General features: G+C 40.7%; 1 protein-coding gene across 3 annotated transcripts in view; it reads left to right on the forward strand.

The window, feature by feature from the left end:
* GALNT7 (polypeptide N-acetylgalactosaminyltransferase 7) overlaps window positions 1-25,264 on the forward strand; it is a 111,809-nt gene that overhangs the window by 24,616 nt on the left and 61,929 nt on the right. For all 3 annotated transcript variants that reach the window (XM_073341645.2, XM_073341644.2, XM_073341646.1), the window contains one exon: window positions 21,703-22,163. In XM_073341645.2, the coding sequence (XP_073197746.1) occupies window positions 21,703-22,163 (461 nt within the window). The remainder of the gene's footprint in view (window positions 1-21,702; window positions 22,164-25,264) is intronic.

Here is a 25,264-nt window from a genome sequence, read left to right on the forward strand (position 1 = left end):
CTGCTTCCGGGAGCTGCTTGAGGTAAGTGCCGCCTCGAGCCTGCACCCCAACCCTCTCCCGTGCCCCAACCCCCTGCCCCAGCCCTGATCCCCCTCCTGCCCTCTGAACCCCTCGATCCCAGCCCCACCCCAGAGCCCACACCTCGAGCTGGAGCCCCCAACCTCACCCTGAACTCCTCATTTCTGGCCCCATACCAGAGCCCATTCCCCAGCCGGAGCCCTCGCCCCCTTCTGCATCCCAACCCCAATTTTGTGAGCATTCATGGCCTGCCATACAATTTCCATACCCAGAGGTGGCCCTCGGGCCAAAAAGTTTGCTCATCCCTGCTGTAGAGGATATAATGAAACACAGTGTCCACACATTCATAATAGCAGTTCACGCTCTGCTATAACAAAATGATGAAATGCATTCTGAGCTTCATCTTCTATACTTAACAGCAAAATGCAGTAAGCCTGCTGAAGTGTGGCTTGTTGTGTTTGTCATGAGGTGAAAAGGCAATTTACTAAGGTGCCTTCTATGTTCAGTATGGGAACTACAACACCACTTCACTACGGTTGCGAAACACTTTTTTCACACATTGTTTGGAACACATATTCTTACTGTATTAACTTTAAAGAAAAAAAGTAATTTTTTTTTAAAAGGGGGACAGATGAGAAGTTTGTTTGCTTCAGTAATCTGATATGATACTCTATTTTCACTGAATGTCATGCAGATTTTTCTCTTCCCCTCCCCCCCACCCCCCAAAAGAAAGGCATGGAGGAGTGGTGGGAGGGAGAGAGTAGGGACACAAATGAATTCATTATTTCTGTTTAGCAAATCAAAATAAGTAATTTCTTGTGGAGACCAAGTGAATATCATATAAATACTCAGGTGCCTGTCCCAGATTTGTTTTCCACTCTGTGGTAAATCCACTGAAACAGTCTGCAAATCTTGTAATTTTTTTTCAAAGCAGAGTTTCTCAAAGCTTCTTACAATGCCCTTTCATAACTTTAATGATGATAAAGTCTTGAAATGTAGCATATGCACGGAGGGCTGTGTAAAGACAGAGCAGTGCATTTTCATTTATCTTGAGAAATGTCTGCAGTACACTTAGTCTCCTAATAGTGATAAATATGGACAAGAGCTCATCTAAAGAATATTGAAACATGCGAGGTGTAATTGCAGTCCCCTCCAGAAACCTATTTGAGACCACTCTCAATGAATCCAATTAGTATATTCTAGCTACTAGTTCCTTGCTCTAATTTCTCATAGCTGGGGTACAGATGTATGGTTTTAAGTAGTTTCATATACTGTATTTCAGATGATTGTGGAACTTCATCCCTATTCCTCCAGTGTCCTTCATTTACTTTTATCAGCACTATGTTCATAACTGATTTCCAAGCCTGGAGGGCTAGAGCAGCTGCGCCAGCTTATCATGCAATTAAAAAGATTATATTGGCAGATAGGAGTGTTTCATTTCATCTTGAAAACTTCATGAGGTTTTTCTCAGAGAGATGCAGATGAATATTAGGATCTCAAGTGTAGTAATTGAAAGTAAACAAAAAACCCACACAAAATAAATTCTATATGATTTGTAGTTCCTTATATGGCTCCCTACCACTCAAGCAAAAACATCTGACTGTTTTTGACCCTTACGCCTCCAAAACCTAACATCTATTTCAAACATTAATATTCTGTAGAATAAGTCTTAAAGAGGATAATGCTGGTTTCTCAGCTTTCAAATTACATGCATTCCTTCCCTAGTCCACACAAGGTCCTGATACAAGGTTTGGTCTTGATAAGATGTAAAATAAAGCACTTTGTGTCCCAAAGAACTTTATATAATACTTGTATTCATGCTGCACTACTAAAATGCAGCCGCTTCTGGAGTAGAAGAGAGCAACCAGTTTCCTGCAAAAGTGGGGAATCAGAGAAACTTTAATGAAAGACAGCTGGGTAAACCCTTAGTCTTGAAGTCATGGAGAATCTGGCCGTATGAATAGACATGAGTTTTGTTTTTAAGATCTCATTCTAACAACTTATGTATGCACACATTTGCATAGTACTCCAGAAGTGAAGAAGATGATTTACTTGGCAGAAAGGTCACTAACTCTATGGAGCAGGGCAGTTGAAATGCTATGGCAAGGGTGGCCAACCTGTGGCTCTGGAGCGACATGCGGCTCTTCAGAAGTTAATATGCAGCTCCTTGTATAGGCACCGACGCAGGGCTGGAGCTACAGGTGCCAACTTTCCAATGTGCCAGGGGCTGCTCGCTGTTCAATCCTTGGCTCTGCCACATGCCCTGCCCCCACTCCACCCCTTCCCACCCTCTCCCCTGAGCGTGCCGTGCCCTTGCTCCTCTCTCCTCCCCTCACAAAACTGCTGATCAGGAGGTGTGGGAAGGGAGGGGGAGGCACTGGTCGGTGGGGCTGCCAGTGTGTGGGAGGCGTGGGGATGGGGAGCTGCTGGGGGGGCCCTGCTGACTTATTACTGTGGCTCTTTGGCAATAGACTCTGGTAAATTCCAGCTCCTTCTCAGGCTCCGGTTGGCCACCCCTGTGCTATGGCAAAAACAAATCCCAGGTTGGACCCTCTTAGTGATACTATGTTGAAAATCTTTTACCCAAGAAGGTATTTCCTTCACTAAGACAGGATGGAAATTTTGTTTTAGGATGGAAGGAAGTTACAGTAAGACTGGGTCAGCGATCAATAAACTACTGTATTGTGAAAGGTTCCAGAAGCAAAGGAATGGGACTACTGATTGTGGTATTGTGAGGAGCACAGGTGCAAGACCAGATCAGATGGTGGTGTGAAAGGATGCAAAGAGGGCAGATTGTGGAAAAAGCGGAGTAATGAGAAGGTAGCAATGACAATCATAGAATCATAGAATCATAGAATATCAGGGTTGGAAGGGACCCCAGAAGGTCATCTAGTCCAACCCCCTGCTCGAAGCAGGACCAATTCCCAGTTAAATCATCCCAGCCAGGGCTTTGTCAAGCCTGACCTTAAAAACCTCTAAGGAAGGAGATTCTACCACCTCCCTAGGTAACGCATTCCAGTGTTTCACCACCCTCTTAGTGAAAAAGTTTTTCCTAATATCCAATCTAAACCTCCCCCACTGCCAATGTATTGATGTTGGAGGCGATATTGTTGTGAATTAGGACAATCTTAGACTGAAAGAAGGAGAGCTGATCTCATGCTTCCAGTGTTCTAGGGGAATAATCAAAGACTATTTCAACCTGGACCTTCTAGTTGGTTGATTTTAAATGTTCTGTCATAACCATAAAACTTCAATTCCTTTTTAAACATTCCTTTTATTCTCCTTTTCAACTTTCTGTGAATGAACTTCATTTCATCTCGTGAACTGCTTTTCAGCACAGGGCTTTATTTTTGGCTGGCTTTGTAAACGCTTTGCTTTGCAATGTATTTCTATCTTTGTGTGTTAGAACTTACCTCTCTGCATACTATGTATTAGAGGTAGCTGTTGTAATATGTGAAAGTGCTGGAATGCCTTTAAAGACATGATTAAGTTAGATAGATCACCATATACTAAATTCCTGATGGGAATGTGGTTTGACAGTAGTCCTGTTCACAAAATACCCAACTTAATTATTTTCAGTTTAATAGTATCCTTTTGCTCTATTTTCTTTGTTGCATTGCTAGTGCTGGTTAAAAGCAGACCCCATTTGGGGAAAGTTGGGTTTCTGGATGATTGATCTGTAGGTATCCAGGTCAGTCCATATCGCCAGATGTTCAACATTCAAACATATGAAGAACCAAGTTATATATTTCATTATAAAAGACTTGGAAGAGTGTGGTAACGTTTTCAAGAGACCTTAAATGCCTACACCCTTTTTGAAAATACGACTTAGGAGTCTGTCTCTTAAGCACTCTTGAAAATTTTACTTCTGGTCAACCATGAATCTCTATTTGAAATGACAAGTATTGTGAAATTTAGATAGTATTTAATGTCCAGAAAGATGCACAAAACTCCAAAAGCCAATCCACTTTTTCTGAATTCTTCTGGCGCTAGTAAAAGAGTGTGGATTGGCAGTCCTAGAGACTGAAGTCATCTAGATATCCACATAATCAGCATACCATGGTTAAGGCTATGTCTTAACCACGGGTATTTTTAGTAAAAGTCATGGACAGGTCATGGGCAGTAAACAAAAATTCACGGCCCGTGACCTGTCCATGAATTTAACTATATACCCTTGACTAAAACCTTGCGGGTGGCCCGGAGGTGCCACGGGTGCTTGGGGGTGGGGTGGGGGCGGCCTGGGGGGTACTGTAGGGGCTGGGGGGGGTACTATGGGGCTGGGGCAGGCTCCCTACCCTGTTCCTGGGAAGCGGCGACCTCAATTCCTAGCGCCACATGCTGTCTCTGCCCCAAGCCCCGGTTCTGCAGCTCCCATTGGCGGGAACAGCAGCCAATGGGAGCTGCGGGGGCAGTGCCTGCGGGCGGAGGCAGCACATGGAGCTAGGAGCTGAGGGAGGAGAGTTCCTGTCGCCCTTCCGGGGAGTCACCCCCAAGTAAGCGCAGGCACCCTGAGCCTCCCCACCCCCCGCCCAAACTCCTGCTGCTGGGAGGGTGGGGGCCTGAGACTGCCCCAGCAGCAGCTGGTGTGCCTGGCCCAGGGGCTGTCTGAGCTGTTCAGGAGGCACCCGGGCCAGGTGCACTGGTCACTGAAGAAGTCACGGAAAGTCACAGAATCCATGACCTCCATGACAAACCCGGAGCCTCAATTATGGGCAGTAGCAGTGTAAGCTTCTTGGTCTTGCAGTTTGTCTCCGTCCTAATTTGGAGAGCTACTTCCAGGAGCTGAGAGGATAGTTGTGACTCCACACCCATTTAGCCAGTGGCCTCCGCTGAGACTGCCAAAAAGGTTGCAAATTGTTTTGGTGATCTTGATCCCTGTCCACAGGCTGACTCATTTTGCATAGGCTGTTTTGTGTATTGAACAGTTATCAGATAGTAACCACTGCAGGTCTTACAGATCTAACCTAGGCTTGACTCAGCAACCTGCAGACAAGCCTCTGCAGTTCTGCCTTTGTGAAACAGAATAGCATCTGCCTTCAGTTTATAGCATGTGTGTAAAAACAAACAAACCTGTGAGGGGAACCTTGCATTTTAGAGCTTTCCTGCCACCATCCCCTCTTAACAGTGTATTTTGGGAAGAGAGGCTGTAACTACAGATCTTGGAGATTTGCCTGGAAAGGGATCCCTTTCTATGCGGAAGTAGGAATCCTCACCTTGCATGGATAGTTGCTGTTCTGCCAGTTTCTCAGTAATAGACGCAGAGGAGACCCTGGGGAGGTAGTATGAATCAGATGGAAATCTGGGCTCAGAATGTGATGGTGGGTAGAAAGCAACATCTTCCCTGGAGGTCTAGGAGGAGGCCATGATGTGTCGTGTTCCATGTGGAATAAATGAGATTTTATATATGGAGGCCCCTCATTCTACAAATATACGTGCCTTGGATAAATTTTCTGTCATTCATAAACTTAATGCTTCTGTAAGTTTCTGTATTCATAGGAGAAACTCTTGCTGTAGATATTAAATACTGTTTTTAAAATGACCTTTCTTACAGATACAGCAATAAATTTCAGAGTAAAGTTGTGGGGTTTGTGTTTGGGGAGAAAAAAAGACACATCATATTAGGATGTTGAAGCGGATTATGTTTCAGTAGAAGTACAGTGCTGAAAAATTACTGGCTCATAACAGTGTTGATGTTTCACTATATGGTATATAGATCTCTGTGTTCTCTATTGTTGTCTGGACTCAGTCAATCTTGGGAGACAGGCCAGTCCTTGCCTACAGACAGCCCCGCAACCTGAAGCAAATACTCACCAACAATCACATACCACACAACAGAACCACTAACCCAGGAACTTATCCTTGCAACAAAGCCCGTTGCCAATTGTACCCACATATCTATTCAGGGGACACCATCACAGGGCCTAATAACATCAGCCACACTATCAGAGGCTCGTTCACCTGCACATCCACCAATGTGATATATGCCATCATGTGCCAGCAATGCCCCTCTGCCTGTACATTGGTCAAACTGGACAGTCTCTACGTAAAAGAATAAATGGACACAAATCAGATGTCAAGAATTATAACATTCATAAACCAGTCGGAGAACACTTCAATCTCTCTGGTCACGCAATCACAGACATGAAGGTCGCTATCTTAAACCAAAAAAACTTCAAATCCAGACTCCAGCGAGAAACTGCTGAATTGGAATTCATTTGCAAATTGGATACTATTAATTTAGGCTTAAATAGAGACTGGGAGTGGCTAAGTCATTATGCAAGGTAGCCTGTTTCCTCTTGTTTTTTCCTACCCCCCCCCCCCCCCAGATGTTCTGGTTTAACTTGGATTTAAACTTGAAGAGTGGTCAGTTTGGATGAGCTATTACCAGCAGGAGAGTGAGTTTGTGTGTGTATGGGGGTGGGGGGGATGTGAGAAAACCTGGATTTGTGCAGGAAATAGCCCAACTTGATTGTCATGCACATTGTGTAAAGAGTTGTCACTTTGGATGGGCTATCACCAGCAGGAGAGTGAATTTGTGTGGGGGGGTGGAGGGTGAGAAAACCTGGATTTGTGCTGGAAATGGCCCACCTGATGATCACTTTAGATAAGCTATTACCAGCAGGACAGTGGGGTGGAAGGAGGTATTGTTTCATATTCTCTGTGTATATTTAAAGTCTGCTGCAGTTTCCACGATATGCATCTGATGAAGTGAGCTGTAGCTCACGAAAGCTTATGCTCTAATAAATTGGTTAGTCTCTAAGGTGCCAGAAGTACTCCTTTTCTTTTTGCGAATACAGACTAACACGGCTGTTACTCTGAAACCTGGACTCAGTCTGTTTTCCTGTACATCAAATATGGCCACCCCCACCTTCATTTCATCCACACAGTTTTTGTAAATAGCTTTTGTCCTGGATATTTAATTGGGCAGTTCAGAATAACGCCTAGAAGGTGCTTCCTGATACCTTTGTGATAGTTGCGATCTGGATAAATAAATCCCTCTGCCTCCAGTTTGAGTTGTTAGTTCATCATAACTTTACATCATATCTTCCTGATTATTTAAAGCACCTTCTAAACCGAAGGCATTTTTGTTATGAAATTCTCTTCAAACAGTTTGCATATTCAAATACTCTTTTTAGTAGTTCCGTAAAGCTGAAAAGTCATAGTTCAGAAGCAGAGGGAAAACAATTAATTCTCAATTTGGAGCCTTGCATGCAAACTTCTGAATACCATTATTGATCTGAGACCCCTTTTTGAGGGCTTTATTGTTTTGTTGCCTTGTGGCAATGTGTTGAGGGAGAGGAGTTCAGCACCATGTTTTGTTTTTCTTTCTTGATCAAATCAACTGTGTAGAAGTGCTCCGTAGGCAATACTAGATGCTTGCGGGAGGATACTTCTGATACAGGAACTACAATGACAGTTTTTCAAATTGAATCTACTGACATCTAACCCTTGTCTGGGAGAATGGGTCATCCCAGTGGATGACCTTTTCCCGCCATCCTGTGCTACTCATAAAGTGACTTAAAACGAAAACACTGAGCCATTCTTAATAAAATCATCACTCACAAAACTAGAAAATGTAGTCTAACCTTTTTTTTAAGGGCAAGGTTAGTAAGAGAAGGTAAGCTCACACTTCTAAAAAAATCTTATAATAGCAAATGCTGAGGAAAGTGAGGGATGATAGCATCAGTTGGAGCCAGGCACAATGCTGAGCATTGTGAGAGCTTGCACAGCTCCCATCTGCAATATACATTCATTTAGCGATAACTGTGTCCCTGAAAACAGCGTTGTTGATTTTTAATCACAAGTGTCTTCATCCAGTCTTTCTCTTTCCCCCCTGTTTTCTGCATCTCTCTGTCATATCTCAGTATCTGTCTTCAGACATACTACATACACAGTGCATGCACTCTTTTGGTTAATTAATAATCTGATTGTCTCTCAACAAGATATATCCACGGATCTCTGTCTTTTAAAATTACAAATTACAGAACAGTCTTTCTCTTCATTAAAGCCTTTCTCTCTGGGGGAGAGGCATTGTTCAGAAGACTTCACTGGGGGGTATGTCTACACAGCTGATATTAAATTGCTGCTGCGGCAGCGCTTTAATGTGGCTGTGTAGTCGCGGCTCCAGCACTGGGAGAGAGCTCTCTGAGCACTGTGTTTAAAAAAAAAAAAGAAAAGAAAAGAAAAAACCACCTCTGCGAGGGGAATAGCTTATCTACACTGCCACTTTACAGCGCTGAAACTTGCATTGCTCAGGGGGGTGTATTTACACATCCCTGAGTGAGGAAAGTTTCAGTGCTGTAAGTGGCAGTGTAGACAAGCCCTGGATGTGAATGCGACAGCTTCTCTTTTCAAGGGCATCTCTGGTCCTGCAAGGAGGTCCTGCAAAGAAGGAGGGGAAAGAAAAGCGCCAACAAAACAAAAATCCTTATTGTAATATGTCAGTGCTTGAAATCTTTTTTTAACAGTTTGAGTTGTAGATACAGTATTACTAAAAATTCTGTAAGCTCACTTTTTTTTTTTCCATTTTAAAAGAATGCAAGCTTAGCTGGCATAGAAGATTTAGTTTGTCATCTTCCACATTTTGATAAATCTTGATATGGAGTCTTCAAAGCCCCTAAATTATTGTTCTTTTCAGATGTTCATTTACCAGACTGTGACAATGGACAAGGATTTATTTCCTAGTAGAACATGTTTACATGTTGCAGTCCTGTTTGCTGCCCCATGGCAGGATAGTAAATCTTGTGAGTTAACAGGTTTGCAACTTTTCTAGCTCTTCAGTCTGATCTACACTGGAAAGTTGTACTGGTATATTATTTCAGTTGGGGGTATGATTCTATTTTATCTACTGAAACAGTTATACCAGTACAATCCGTGGTAACAGGAATGCACTCATATCAGTAATAAGGTGCTTTATATCAGTATAACTTATTCTCCTTCCCATACAGGAATAAGCTGTGCTGGTATAAGCACTTTGATGTCAATATAACAGCATCCACCCCAGATGGTGGATGAGTGTTTGTACTGCTTAATTATATTAGTATAGTTTAGTTAAAGTGATACAACTGTGATGGTCTTACATTTTTCTCTTCCCCCAAACCCAGGGCAAATTTCATCATTTTTCCTGAGTGAAGGTATTTAAAACCATGCTATTATGGGACTGCAACATTCAGTCAACTGCTGTTGTGAAGGGGGTAGGAGGAAAATCATAGAAATACCTGGGTAGATTGATGTTGCCTTCCTGTTAAATTACACTCAACCCTGGCTCTCTTATGTTGTTCTAATCTGATTTAAATATGCCATTCAACTTGTCTCATGGCACAAAAGTCAAGAAAATAAGAGATTTCTGAATTGATTGTGACATATAAAATTAGTTGTTCCTGATTTATGCATAGCAACTTTATTCAGAACTCTGTTTGCAGTATTTTATCACCAGTATGGTATTTTCAAGGATTAACATTTTGAACAGGTGGTAGTTGATTGATATTAGGCATGAGTCACTTTAACCTTATGACAGGTTTCAGAGTAGTAGCCGTGTTAGTCTGTATTCGCAAAAAGAAAAGGAGTACTTGTGGCACCTTAGAGACGAACAAATTTATTTGCGCATAAGTTTTCGTGAGCTATAGCTCACTTCATCGGATGCATTATTATAATCTTATGGTTACCAATGAAATGTTAGAGATGGCATCCAACAAAGAGTTTTGTGAAATTGAAACATTATGAACACAAGCTACTTACAAAAAAACCAATGACATGTCTACACTACAAAATTAAGTCGACCTAACTTACATCTGCATACAGCCGCCACAGTAATTATGTCATTTGTTTGTGTCTACACTTTTGCTTCTTGAATCGGCGGTGTGCGTCCTCATCAGGAGTGCTTGCACCAATTGAACTCTCAGTGTGGGACATTGTGGGAAAGCTTCTGAAAGGCAGTAACTGTCAATGTAAGGAACGCAGTGTCTACGCTGATCCTGCTTCGACCTAACTACATCGACACTGACTCTATCCCTCTTGTGGAGGTGGAGTTATTAAGTTGGTGTAGCAGGCGATTTACATTGACAGGAGTGAAATTTTAGTGTAGACACTTACATAGTTAGGTCGACATAAATTGTCTTCCATGAACCTGACTCTATAGTGTAGGCCAGGGCTTAGGGTGCAGATTCATCTAGGTGCTGTCTTGGGAGTCGGGAGGAGACAAGTGAGGAGGCATGATGGTAGGGCATTTAATTCTCTTGCTTCACTGGTAATTGGACTGGATGCTTAAGTACTTTCTCCATAATGACTTGTTTCTCCCTTTGAGCATGGAAGACCGCTCCAGCTGCATGTTTGACCATATGGGCTACAAAGGGTGGCATCTTCCAATCTCTAGCAAATGGGATTGAGTAAAGTAATCCAAGACCTGAAATAACATACCTTCATGGTTTTGGCTCAAACTAAGTGTATTTTGTTATTTTAGTTCTACTTAAATGTTGGTTATCTTTAAATTTAAAGCTTATAAGTCCTCAGAAAATGTATTCAGTACTCCAAGGACATGCTTAAGGTTTGGGGATGGTTCACTATATTCTTCATACATAAAAAGAACTGAATCCCTTCTTTAAGTGCAGAACATAACCAAAAGTCCTAAATTATGGAGTGATGCGGTCCTCCATAATATTTTATTCTCTCAAATCTATTTCAACATGCCTCTTTCTATTTTTGCATGTTTTAGTAATTAGTAGTAGTGTCCACAATTTGTTTTTAGTGCTGTACAATCATACAGGAAGGCAAACATCCTGCCCAAATTTTTCAGTTTAAAAAAAACAAAGTACAGGTGAAAAGGTGGGGGAAAGGTGAAGATAAGTCTATGTATCTTTTCGTAGCCTAGTAAACAACTTTTGTCTTCTCCAACTTTGTGTAGGAAAAATCACTTTCTTTATAATCAAATATGGGATCATGGGGTACGGCCATTTTCAAAAGAAGCTACTTGTTTCTCAGTGGATATAGGGTAGGGGTAGGTGAACTTTTTGGCCCAAGGACCACATCTGGATATGGAAATTGTATGGTGGGCCATGAATGCTCATGAAATTGGGGGTTGGGGTGTGGGATGGGATGAGGGCTCTGGCTGGGGGTGCAGAAATGAGGAGTTCCGGGTGCGGGAGGGGACTCCGGACTAGGTCAGGGGGTTGGGATGTTGCGGGGGAGAGGACTCTGGCTGGGGGTGCGGGCTCTGAGGTTGGGCTGGGGATGAGGAGTTGGGAGTGCAGGAGGGTGCTCCGGGCTGGGACTGAGGGGTTCGGCGGGTGTGAGGGGGATCAGGGCTGGGGCATTGTAGCTGAATATAGTGTTGTAAACTCTCAGTTAGAATAAGTTGTTCTACTTGGATGCCTGTGGTACTTGCAGTCCAGTTACTTTCCAGATTTGTGCTTATTGTGTGACATGTAAGACGTAGAAAAACAGATTTGTTTGCAGATATATAACTTCAGCTTGCATATTGTTTGAAATGCATTGCATAGAAAATCAGAGTGATTCTACCTGGTTGTGGTTTTTTTGTCTTTAATAGAAAATTAGACTGTACTGTACAGTGTTGTAGCCTTATTGGTCCCACGATATTAGACAAGGTGGGTGAGGTAATATCTTTTATTGGAACAACTTCTATTGGTGAGAGAGATGAGCTTTTGAGCTTACACAGAGCTCTTCTTCAGGTCTGTACTATGATTGCATAAGCCTGCTTTTTATATACTGCAGGCTGGTAGGTGTACAACAGATAAAATGTGATGTAGATTGTATGCCCGTAGTACCAATAATTTTTTGTAGAATATTTTTATTTTTTGTGACCTCTTGAATTTTTTTCCCTTTGCTAGTCAGCTATTGTGCTTCTTATGACATGGGATGATATTGACAACTGCTGTGAACACTGTAAAGCAGGGCACTTTAGCCTTGACTTGGAATAGGGCCTCGGAAGCCAAAGTGAGCATGTGTGCCAAGGGGAATCATGGAGGAACTCAACTGGATGGGTTGTCAAGCCACTGCTGCTTCTCGTACTACAGAGATAGGGTGCATGCAGAGTGGCGGGGGGCAAGTACTGGCTGAGCAGGTAGAGAGGTCGACACTTCCTTCCTTAAATGAAGATAAATATTTTCTCAGTTACAAACTATAATGACAGCAGCTCTAGGAACCCAGAAATCTCACTTGCCTGAGTCTACCAAATCAGCCCCAGCTGGAAATTATCCATTAAAAGCTGCTTACATGCCTCAAAGGTCTGCCATCTCCATTGCTCAGTCTCCGGCTGTCTTTGGCTCCTACGTCCTTGCAAACTGAGCTATAATCCTGGCATCTTTGGGTTAGGGTCCTGTACCCCTGGTCTTTTCAGCTGTTTATGGTGTACTTTTAGATGATCAGCTAGCCAGACTCCCTAGTATATCTGGTTGAGCAGAGGGGAAATACTTGAGTATTTTGTCTAGCGCATTGTGGAAGTGGTAGGCTTCCTACCCAGACCTGGATCTTCTGCGTTTTTTTTTATTTTTATATTTTTTATTTTTATTTTTGAAAGCTCTTTTAAGCTTATACGTTTGTCTCACCAATGCATTGTACTGTGTAGAACTTCAGCAAGCAGCTTGGACATCCAGTTATACACCAGTATATTTATAGAGTCTACCTGCTCTTTTTGGATGTGTGCCACACCCTATAACATGATTGGAGCTTGAACGTCTGTCTCTGTCCATCTGGAAGGACATTCATGAGATGTTCTTTGTTCTTGAGATCTCAGTATGAGAGGGAAGAATTGAGTTATCAGCAAGTTGTTGCAGATCAGTTTTTTAAAAGTCTGGAAATAGCTCACAGTTGTCTATGGTGAATGCAATACTGTTTGTATGTGGAAATCGCTTCTGACCAAGTTGATCCCAGTGGAGTGTAGAAACTAGTAGACTAAGCTACCTTACTTTAATATAGTAATAGGAGGACAATTTGCAGTTTGGCAGTTACAAACGTATCTGTGGAACAAGACTGAGGCTGGATCTAGTCTTCCTTCTGAAACTGTACAATTGTAAACCACCTGGAATACTTTTGTGTGTGGATGTGGAGCATGTTACAAATATTTTAGGTGAACAAAAGGTACTCACGTTTGTCTAGATCTAGAATATTTCTCTTGGTTCCACAACAGCATACACAAGTAATTTATTGTTTATATCCTTTAAATTTAGTGGGTTTGTTTTTTGAATGGTATGCTGTATTTTTACAACAGGAACCTCATTTGTCTCCAACAGTATAAGTTGTTGCGAAGAAATTAATATGATTAATATATAAGATTTTTAATTGCCATGTCTAAGATGACTATCTTTGTGGGTGTTTGTGAAGCACTTTCTCCAGCAAAGATATAATTGAAATATTCTATGTGAATACATTTTTGTTTCACAAATAGTTGCTCAGTGGTTCTTATGTTAAGGTTTCTCACTTGGGTAAGCACGAGAAAGTTCTTTGTAAGGATTGCTTACCTTCCTGTGCTTCACACATCACAAAGTAACCAAGTTAGCACAGTGACTTAGCATTCTATGTGTTTTGGATAGACATGTAAACTTTAACTTAAATTCTATCTAACAAAAACCACAGTGTAGAATCAGGCAAGATTAGAATAAAATTGCAATTATGTATACTTTTTTAAACTATAGTTATAAGGCTTCACAAGTTCTAAGATTTACTATAGAAGAGGTAGTCAATAGGTGGACTGCAGGCCATATCCGGACTGTCAGACACTTTTGAACGGACCACGGAATCTTTTTATTTACTACTTCTTATCATTATTGTTTTTTACTTCTCTGGAGTCTGGTCTATGATGATACCTTGACCAAGAAATCTGGATCTTGACAAAAAATAATTGACTACCCCTGCTGTAGAATCTAGTCAACACAAATGCTTGTATATTCTGTCTTCTGTGGAAATTATGAAAGGTCACAGATCTAGCTTTTAGAGTTGGCAGGTTTTTATCAATGTACAGCATGGGAAGAGAGGGTAAGATGCAGACAGGGTTTGCTCAGATACCATGGTGATGGGCAACTATATAAAAACCTAGATAAGTTGCAGTGCCAACATTCTTCTTTAGCTGAAATGCTCTTAGGCCCAAATTCTGCTTTGATTTTACACCCTATACAATCCCACTGACTCTTATGATCTTGCATGTAATTGATGTCAGGGTCGAGTTTCTCTGAAGACTCAGGAGACTTCTAAATTCTGCTTTTATACTGGATCACATGATGATTAATCCAGTGATCTGCAGTCATACAAGTTATTTTTGGATTTTCACAGGTTACCCCCTTTCACCTTAGCTGAGGAGTTTGTTTTGTTTTATTTCTTTGAAATTAGTAGCCATCTACAATGAAATCTGTTTCCAAATATCAGACTTGTTAGATATGTTGGTTCTCTCCAATGCCTGTTTTGAGCCTACCTCTTGAGCAGTCTTCCATATGCTTGTCATAGCTGTTTTTCTTGTGTTGCACTTTCTACAGAGTGCAGCGTGCTGATGGCCAAGTGAAATATACAAAAAATCCTAATCTCTTGAATGTCAGTCTGGTAGTTCAGGCCCAACATTTCTGTGTTTCTGTATCCTGTGATCGTTTTGGTTATATGAGCTTCGTTTCATTTCATTTTTTATCCCAGCAGCACCAGTCTCCTCTCTCGAACACAAAATGTACATTTTAAAAAAGTTTTATGCAGCAATATTCAAACACAATGGAAAGTCCTTATTTTGATAGTTGCGGGGTTAAATGTTCCACTGCAATCTACATACTACAGCTCTGTACTAGTGAATAAAGACCAGAAAGTAAAACTTAAATAGTAACAGACTGGTGTAAGTTCACTGTGCAAACAGAAAAAAATGCAAAATGAGAACTGCTGCATGAATAATGAAATGTAAATATGTTAATTAAAAATAAAATTGTTAACATTTTTGATGGTAGAACAAGATCCTAACGGGAACAGGGTTAAGAAATTAAGTTTAAAACAAAGTGTCCTTTGTAAGTACAGCCACAGGCTAGCATAGATTTTTTTTTTTTATTAAAGTACGTTAATTTACTTTCTCCAGTCCTCTGTACTGTAAACAGGATAAATCTCTGACCATTTTCCCAGATTTGTCAAAATGCTACACCCTGACACCTCCCACCCAGTTTCAAGTTAATCTGGTACTATTGTTTTTTGCATGAACAAAGAGCTGGACTGTATGTGGCTTAGGCAAGTGTAGGAAAATTAAAACTTTTAATGTGTTAAATGCATGCTGAAGTTTGTAGTGAAGTGTCTTGACTCAGCAAGCTGATGATATCCTGAGGTGGTCTCTACGGACACCCAAATATCTGCTAGATATTCCTCTTAGTAATTCTCTCTTAACCAATTTGAGATAAATACTAGTGTGTTAAGGGTGAATCTATTTGTATACATTGTGAATTTGTATACTTGGAATTTGAGTGTACTAACTGACACACTTTTAATTTCTTCCTCTCAATTTACTCTCTTCTTTCATTTTTTACACATTCAAGAGTTTTATCTAGCTATACATTCTTTTCGGTTCACCTTGGTTTCTTTTGAATATCATCAACCTTTCCTCTATTTTTAAATAAAAGTCTCCTGTTTTTGTTTAAGATCAAATTAGTACTTTGGACATTATTTCAGAAGTCTCTAGGTAGTCTATATTCTCAGACTGACTTACATACTCTGCTTTCATAGTTAGCATTTCTATTTTTTATATCTTTATTTGCAGCCATCAGATAAAGTCACATTTAGCCAATTGGCTAACTTTTCAGCCTTATGCAAGTCATGCCATTTTTAAAATTTTTTTTAACCCTGGATGATTTATAATAGTGCTTGTAAAAGAGAGTCTTCTAGTAGTGAGTAAAGCCACTTGTAGATGGCACAGGTTACTGTTGAATACCAGCAGCTCAGTGTTGCATCTCAGGTCTCATTTACTGTTAGGACATTGGGCTGTCGTTTTTGTTAATTTTGAGCCAGACAGTCCCCTTTTGTGGGGAAAAAATGCAAAGGAGAAAAACTAAGTAAAAATGACTCCTTAGTTTTAACTAGCTGAAATATTGATTCATATTCCCTTTAAGGGGATTAGGAAAACAGCATCAGGGGCTTGCATTCATGAGGAGCCAGAGGATTAGCAGGGAATCCAGGCTCCCAGCCCTACACCTCTTGGGGCATGCAGTTGGAGAGCCTCAGTTCTGTGACCTAGCGTTTTGGCTGTGCTTCCCTTTGACCACAACTCTATGCTACTCTTCATCTGAGTGGCTGTTGGTTATGGAGTTCTAATGCAACACTGACAATTGTTTTTACCATTCACAGAGACTGTTCTGATTTTTACCTGCCTTCTTATCCGTTCTGTAGAATAGGGAGAGAGGGTGCTGCAGAGGGGAACTTACAATGTAGACTCTCCTCCCTTTCTTCTCAGGCTTTTCCTCCAATTTTCTCTCCTTTGAAGTGGAAGAGAAGAGAGAATTTCTCTCTTTTTGAGTAATGAGTCTTTCTCATAGCTGTGCCTTCCAAGTTTGGTGTGAACATTTTAAAAACGGTTCAAGTGACTGTGACAGTACATTGCTCTTTGGTTGAGGCAGGCCAGATTCATTGATCAGATGAATTGAACTCTTTTGTTGGGTGGTCATTCATTAAAAAATGAAAAGCTCTGAAGGTTCCTAACTAAGGTGGTATTATTGAGGGGTGACAGCCAAAAGTAGTCACTCAGTTAACACGTGTTTTGTTATTTTGGAATCTTACGTAACTGTTGCATCAAGGCAGGTCTATAACTGCTTGATTTGGGTTGGACTGTGGCATGTGCATTAGATAACATTCCCTCTTTTTATATGAACAACCATAAGTAATTCCAGTAGAGTGCTTGCTACCTTACAACCAGCCTCTCTTAAATCGCACTTACTCCATACCTCTTCTGAGTCTACTTACATTACATATATTTTTGTCATGCATACATAAATCTTTAGAGAAAACTTTAAACATAAACTTGGATTTAAATCATGCCTATTTATATTCTAGATAGTACTCCCCAAAGGTACAAAAAATATTTAGAATATTAGAAAAAGCATCAAGGAAATGCATCACAACACTATTTCTCACAAAAGAGCCACCAATTACAATATGACTAATTGAAATACAAGAAATGGAACATCTCTGCTGATAAACCAGAACTGATTTGAAGATTGCTGGGCTTCAGCCTGTGAACTCCTTCTAAAACACATTAAACACACCACTAACACTTTGAGCTGAATCTACTCTGTACTATATCTAGAAAGGTAGCTTTTTTCTTATTTATTGTACGTTCTGAATAAGTAACACCTATCTACTAACCAAATACACCTCTGCATTAAGGCCCTGATTCATAAAACCATGTAAGCATGTGCTTAAGTCTCAAAGTCAATGGGACATAAGCATGTATGTTAAGCACATACTTTGGTATTTTATTGTATTGTGGCCCAAATATTTGCATAACCAACTGTACAAATGCTTTACAAAGTACTAGTTGACCTTTTAGTTTACAATGTAACAATATTGCAACATATTGTTGTGGTATAATTTCACACAGTGTATCAATTTGGAATGAATTAGTCCAAAGGAAGAAAATATTCTTTCTACACTGGCAGAAGAAGCTACTGCTGTTAAAAGTGAGATTATCACTTCAACAGTCTCTGAATCCAAGTGCTTAAGTGACTTCCTCCAGTTCACTGGTGTGACTTTCTTTAAAACATCATCAGCAAACATATATTTATTGAATGGCTCACCCTTAGCTCTGAAGTTTATTATAGTTGGCATTATGGAGAGATGATTGCTGGATGTCCATGTCATAACCAACTCCTCCTCTTCAGCAGTTAAGGTGTGACCCTGGTACCGAGTATTGAGAATATTTGCAAGAAAATGATCTGGAGATAGTGCTTGTCCCATTCATTTTTTTAATGCTTGTAATTTAACTCTGTCATTGAGATCTTAAAAAGAGAAATATGCACTCAGTTTCTTCTTTCAACAGTGTCAGCAAAAAACAGCTATTTCCCTGCATTTTGTTCAAGGCTACAGAAATAGGGTTCAGGGTACTCAGCACGTGTTCGACATTTCTCTTAAGCCCGATGTTGAGAACTTTGGCTGTGACAGTGCCATCTATTTTTTCACAATTTTGTTCACAAACTGTTATCAGATTAGGCCAGTTTTTGATATAGTGCTCAAAACAGTCCACTGCTGAGTTCCATCACACGTCTTGTGGGAGAGTTAGCTTGGTTCCTCCCACTTTTTTCAGAGCAGCTGCTGCAAAGTGGTTGTTACGGAAGTATTTTGCAATTTCAACAACATTAGCCTTTATTTCTGGAACACTGAAGTCTTTGGCTAAGACATGTATCAAATGAGCACTGCAACCGTATGTTCTTAGCTTGGGACACTCTTCTAAATAATTTCTTCTCATTTTGGATACATTTGCAGCATTGTCTGTGACCAAGCTCCGTACTAGACATTTGAATTTTTTTCTGCAGTTTGTTATAGCTTTTACTGCTACTTCTTGTAAGTAGTCTGCCGGGTGTGCATTTCCTGATGTATCAATTGTTTCTGTAATGAAGACATAAGCACATACAACAGGATCATTGTGGACACTGCTCCACCCATCAAGACTCAGGTTAACAGTTTTATCCTCTAGACCTTTTACACACTGCTCAATTTCTCTTTCATACACTTTATCCAGCAATTTGCCTGCGACATCTGCTCTGTTGGGTGGACTGTATCCTTGTCTTAATGACGGAACTATGTTAATTAAGTGTGATTTCTCAATCACATGGAAAGGAGAGTTTCTTGCATAAACAAACCAGGCAATTTTTTCATCAATTACCTCTTTTTGTAATCTCCTGGTTCTTATCACAAACTTATCTATGGTTGTTTCTGGATGATGGATATTTTTGGCTACAGGTGATGTGCTATAGCTATGTGACATACATGACGTGACTGAAACACTATCATTGGCAGATGACTCTGAAATGATGGTGACCTTGAAGATGGATAGTGTTCAGAATCCTGTATGTTGAGGATGGATTCTCCTAAACAAAATAAGTCAATGCAGTTATTTAATTATTATTACCATACTGCTCATTTAGTATTACTCATTGCATTCACTGACAGTACTACTTTAAAGGTGAAAGTGAAAAAGGAAGATCTGCCTATTTCAGCTATTTATTTTTTATCACAGCTGCATCAAAAATGATAGTACCATAGAGTAACAACTATATTTTTCCCTCAAACATGAGAATTCAAGAATAGTCCTGAAGGAAGACAGGCAGTCCTTAAAGAAAGAAGTATAAAATAGGAAAGTTTACCAACCTGAAGATCCTGCATGTTCAGACATGTTCCTTTCCTCATCTTCAACGCAGCTTCCTCCTGAGAAGGAACACTTCTCGTGATGTTGTTTCATTTGGGCAACCAGGCTTTGCATTTCTTTGTTGCACTGTTTTCATTTCATTCCTGTCTTACCCCAGGTAGAGGAACTTCATTAAACTTCATTGGGTCTCTTTTATGGCCTGCTGCCATTATAGGTTTTCCCTTCTAGTGAGAGAATGGTATGGTAGATCTCAAATCAATGAAGGTACACTCAGAAAGACCTCAAAACTTCTGGAATATGCTGCCCAAACAGTTTCACTTTTTTGTTTTTACTGCCTGTCCCTCTCTTCTCACATTTAGCACCAGATTACTTCTCCTTGTCCAGATCTAGTCTGCCCCCAACAATCTTCTATTCATGAAACTGTGCACTTTTAGAGAGAGGTAAGGGATTGACTCTGTGTACACAAATTTGCAGAGGGACAATAGGATTGAGGTCTATTATTTCTTACCTCTCTCTATTTTTTTTTATTTTATTTAAAAACATTTTGCTGTTAACAAGCATGTTATCTCTGGAGAAACAAATCCACAGTTTGAGAACTGCAAAACTAATAATCTCTGATAGTATCTTCTAGGCCGAGCACTGAGTCACATTGGGTAGATAGAAAGATTAACCTAAATAATCTATACAGAAGACCCTGGAACCCCATAAAATTGGGTCCCTAATCCATGAACTATTGGAACTCATTTACAAAACTCTTCTTAAACATTACATGAATATATTGTCTCATACTATAGCATTAGAATTTATAATCCCTATTCCATGATGAGAGATCTTTGAGCTATAATGTATCTTAATTAAAACTATCTTTAGAAAGGTTCTTTCCTCAAAATCCAATTTTTATCCACCCTGGTTGTAGTGTGCTTCCAAGTCTTAGACTGAATCAAGTAGATAAAGAATGTCCTGGACTGACAGTAAATCATGTGGGAGTTTGGAAACTGCCTTAAGAAACAAGTGACATAATCTCTAATTAATTAATCTCTGATTACAGATTTGGCTATTAATTAGCTCAGCACCACTCAAATTGTTGCCCTCAGAATCTGGGATTTTAGTAGCAACTTTGGTAGGTGATGAGTCTTTTTTTTTTTAATTGCTAGAATCCAGTGAATATGAAGAGTATCATGTAGGTTCCCTCTACATCAATGCCTACAACTTCTGTTTTACAAGGTGATATGAATGAGTAAGATAATTTATAACATTGTTAACTAACTAAGGAATTTTCTTTTTAAGTCTTGTCACTTTTGGAGGCTTCTTCATTCTATAAACCAGTCCTTCATTGGTTATACACTGACATTTCCTTCTGTCTACAGTAGGACCTCCCTCTTGATTTCCAGTGGCAGTCGTGAGAGGATATTTTTCATGGTAGCTTTTACTCTTTTCACCAGTCCCCTCTGGTGTATGTATGTTTCTTGTTGTTTTTATTTGTGTTTTGCTTTATTTCTTTCATGGCAGCTTTGTTACCTCCTTGCAAAATGTGCCCCAACACATGCTGAGCTACTTCCCTGTTGTCTTGGCCTTGTAAGATTTCCTCAAAAGTATCAGTTATAGATGGAAGTGTAGTTGTAGTAGTCTAATAACTTGTTTCAGCTACTTGGTTCATTAATAATTTCTGCATGTATTAAAATAACCCTGGTGCAACAGACTCTTGATCAAATTTTCTACTTTGTTTGCCAGCTGTTACGTTGGCTTAAATGCTTTCATCAGTGTTCTAGGAAAAATTAAACTTTATCGTTATTCCTGTTTTCTTCACAATTTGAAGAAATCTTAACAATAGGTCCTAAATAATGGCCTTTGTGGGATTTTCAGATGCACTCAACATTACCCTAATTGTACTCCCATTGAATTCAGTGGGAGCAAAGTTAGGTCAATACTGAACACTTTTGAAAATCCTGCCCTTTGTATCTAGTGTAAACACTGAGCCCCTTTTAAAAGGTGCTATAGAATAGTAAAGCATTATTAAATAACTCAGTGTTCTTTACCAAACCATTTTATAAATGGGAGAAATTCAGCCAGAGAGAGTAAGTGGGATTTGTGGAAGTGCCTAAGAGAATTAGGAGAACTGGTCCTGTTAGAAGTCCCCAGTAACTCTCTCTCCAAGCATGTGGCAGTTGCTGGTAGAACCTAAAGTCCAATCTGTAAACAATACTTGCTTGCTACTACTGTTTAATTACTACTTTAGTACTGAGTATCAGCATATAAAGTTTAGGATTTAAAAAACTGAGTTCTATATTTATCATAGTTTGTAATGGTTTCCTGGTGTGTGTGTGTGTGTGTGTGTGTTTGTTTTTTTTTAATATACATATAGGAGGACAAAGAAGCGAAGAATCCCGTGCCAGACAAAGGAAACCATGGACTAGCTCCAGGAAATGAGAGATTCAAACCTGTGGTACCCTGGCCTCATGTCGAAGGCATGGAAGTGGACTTAGAATCTATTCGAAGAAAAAATAAGGCCAAAAATGAACTAGAACATCATGTTGGTGATAACAATCAGCAGAACATCATGCAGAGGCAATATCTCACATTTAAGCCTCAGACATTTACATACCATGATCCTGTTTTACGACCTGCAATCCTTGGTAATTTTGAGCCCAAAGAACCTGAGCCTCATGGAGTTGCTGGTGGCCCTGGAGAGGAAGGCAAGCCATATGTATTAGGACCAGAATACAAAGAATCCATTCAAGCCAGCATTAAAGAGTTTGGGTTTAATATGGTGGCAAGTGATATGATCTCACTAGATCGGAGCATTAATGACTTGCGTCAAGAAGAGTAAGCAGACTTCTAATTTTTTGTTCTTGTTTTGTTGTTGTTGAAGGATTGGATAAATTTTTTACATGTGTTTTAACCACATCTTTAAAACTATAGATTAGATGACAGGTTTCAGAGTAACAGCCGTGTTAGTCTGTATTCACAAAAAGAAAAGGAGTACTTGTGGCACCTTAGAGACTAACCAATTTATTTGAGCATAAGCTTTCGTGAGCTACAGCTCACTTCATCAGATGCATACTGTGGAAAGTTTAGAAGATCTTATATACACACAAAGCATGAAAAAATACCTCCTCCCACCCCACTCTCCTGCTGGTAATAGCTTATCTAAAGTGATCACTCTCCTTACGATGTGTATGATAATCAAGGTGGGCCATTTCCAACACAAATCCAGGTTTTCTCATCCCCCCCCCCCCCTCCCCACACACACAAACTCACTCTCCTGCTGGTAATAGCTTATCCAAAGTGACCACTCTCCTTACATTGTGTATGATAATCAAGGTGGGCCATTTCCAGCACAAATCCAGGGTTTAACAAGAACGTCGGGGGGGTCGGGGGTAGGAAAAAACAAGGGGAAATAGGCTACCTTGCATAATGACTAAGCCACTCCCAGTCTCTATTCAAGCCTAAGTTAATTGTATCCAATTTGCAAATGAATTCCAATTCAGCAGTTTCTCGCTGGAGTCTGGATTTGAAGTTTTTTTGTTGTAAAATAGCGACTTTCATGTCTGTAATCGCGTGACCAGAGAGATTGAAGTGTTCTCCGACTGGTTTATGAATGTTATAATTCTTGACATCTGATTTGTGTCCATTTACTCTTTTACGTAGAGACTGTCCAGTTTGACCAATGTACATGGCAGAGGGGCATTGCTGGCACATGATGGCATATATCACATTGGTGGATGTGCAGGTGAACGAGCCTCTGATAGTGTGGCTGATGTTATTAGGCCCTGTGATGGTGTCCCCTGAATAGATATGTGGGCACAGTTGGCAGCGGACTTTGTTGCAAGGATAGGTTCCTGGGTTAGTGGTTCTGTTGTGTGGTATGTGGTTGCTGGTGAGTATTTGCTTCAGGTTGGGGGGCTGTCTGTAGGCAAGGACTGGCCTGTCTCCCAAGATTTGTGAGAGTGTTGGGTCATCCTTCAGGATAGGTTGTAGATCCTTAATAATGCGTTGGTGGGGTTTTAGTTGGGGGCTGAAGGTGACGGCTAGTGGCGTTCTGTTATTTTCTTTGTTAGGCCTGTCCTGTAGTAGGTGACTTCTGGGAACTCTTCTGGCTCTATCAATCTGTTTCTTCACTTCCACAGGTGGGTATTGTAGTTGTAAGAATGCTTGATAGAGATCTTGTAGGTGTCTGTCTCTGTCTGAGGGGTTGGAGCAAATGCGGTTGTATCGCAGAGCTTGGCTGTAGACGATGGATCGTGTGGTGTGGTTAGGGTGAAAGCTGGAGGCATGTAGGTAGGAATAGCGGTCAGTAGGTTTCTGGTATAGGGTGGTGTTTATGTGACCATCGTTTATTAGCACTGTAGTGTCCAGGAAGTGGATCTCTTGTGTGGACTGGACCAGGCTGAGGTTGATGGTGGGATGGAAATTGTTGAAATCATGGTGGAATTCCTCATGGGCTTCTTTTCCATGGGTCCAGATGATGAAGATGTCATCAATATAGCGCAAGTAGAGTAGGGACGTTAGGGGACGAGAGCTGAGGAAGCGTTGTTCTAAATCAGCCATAAAAATGTTGGCATACTGTGGGGCCATGCGGGTACCCATAGCAGTGCCGCTGATCTGAAGGTATACATTGTCCCCAAATGTAAAATAGTTATGGGTAAGGACAAAGTCACAAAGTTCAGCTACCAGGTTAGCTGTGACATTATCGGGGATAGTGTTCTTGACGGCTTGTATTCCATCTCTGTGTGGAATGTTGGTGTAGAGGGTTTCTACATCCATAGTGGCCAAGATGGTGTTATCAGGAAGATCAACGATGGATTGTAGTTTCCTCAGGAAGTCAGTGGTGTCTCGAAGGTAGCTGGGAGTGCAGGTAACAGCCAAGCTCTGCGATACAACCGCATTTGCTCCAACCCCTCAGACAGAGACAGACACCTACAAGATCTCTATCAAGCATTCTTACAACTACAGTACCCACCTGCGGAAGTGAAGAAACAGATTGATAGAGCCAGAAGAGTTCCCAGAAGTCACCTACTACAGGACAGGCCTAACAAAGAAAATAACAGAACGCCACTAGCCGTCACCTTCAGCCCCCAACTAAAACCCCTCCAACGCATTATTAAGGATCTACAACCTATCCTGAAGGATGACCCAACACTCTCACAAATCTTGGGAGACAGGCCAGTCCTTGCCTACAGACAGCCCCCCAACCTGAAGCAAATACTCACCAGCAACCACATACCACACAACAGAACCACAACCTAGGAATCTATCCTTGCAACAAAGTCCGCTGCCAACTGTGCCCACATATCTATTCAGGGGACACCATCACAGGGCCTAATAACATCAGCCACACTATCAGAGGCTCGTTCACCTGCACATCCACCAATGTGATATATGCCATCATGTGCCAGCAATGCCCCTCTGCCATGTACATTGGTCAAACTGGACAGTCTCTACGTAAAAGAGTAAATGGACACAAATCAGATGTCAAGAATTATAACATTCATAAACCAGTCGGAGAACACTTCAATCTCTCTGGTCACGCGATTACAGACATGAAAGTCGCTATTTTACAACAAAAAAACTTCAAATCCAGACTCCAGCGAGAAACTGCTGAATTGGAATTCATTTGCAAATTGGATACAATTAACTTAGGCTTGAATAGAGACTGGGAGTGGCTTAGTCATTATGCAAGGTAGCCTATTTCTCCTTGTTTTTTCCTACCCCGCTCCCCCCTCCGCCCCAACGTTCTTGTTAAACCCTGGATTTGTGCTGGAAATGGCCCACCTTGATTATCATACACAATGTAAGGAGAGTGGTCACTTTGGATAAGCTATTACCAGCAGGAGAGTGGGGTGGGAGGAGGTATTTTTTCATGCTTTGTGTGTATATAAGATCTTCTAAACTTTCCACAGTATGCATCTGATGAAGTGAGCTGT

This window comes from Lepidochelys kempii, chromosome 4 (genome assembly GCF_965140285.1).
Source record: "Lepidochelys kempii isolate rLepKem1 chromosome 4, rLepKem1.hap1, whole genome shotgun sequence".
NCBI lineage: Eukaryota > Metazoa > Chordata > Testudines > Cheloniidae > Lepidochelys > Lepidochelys kempii.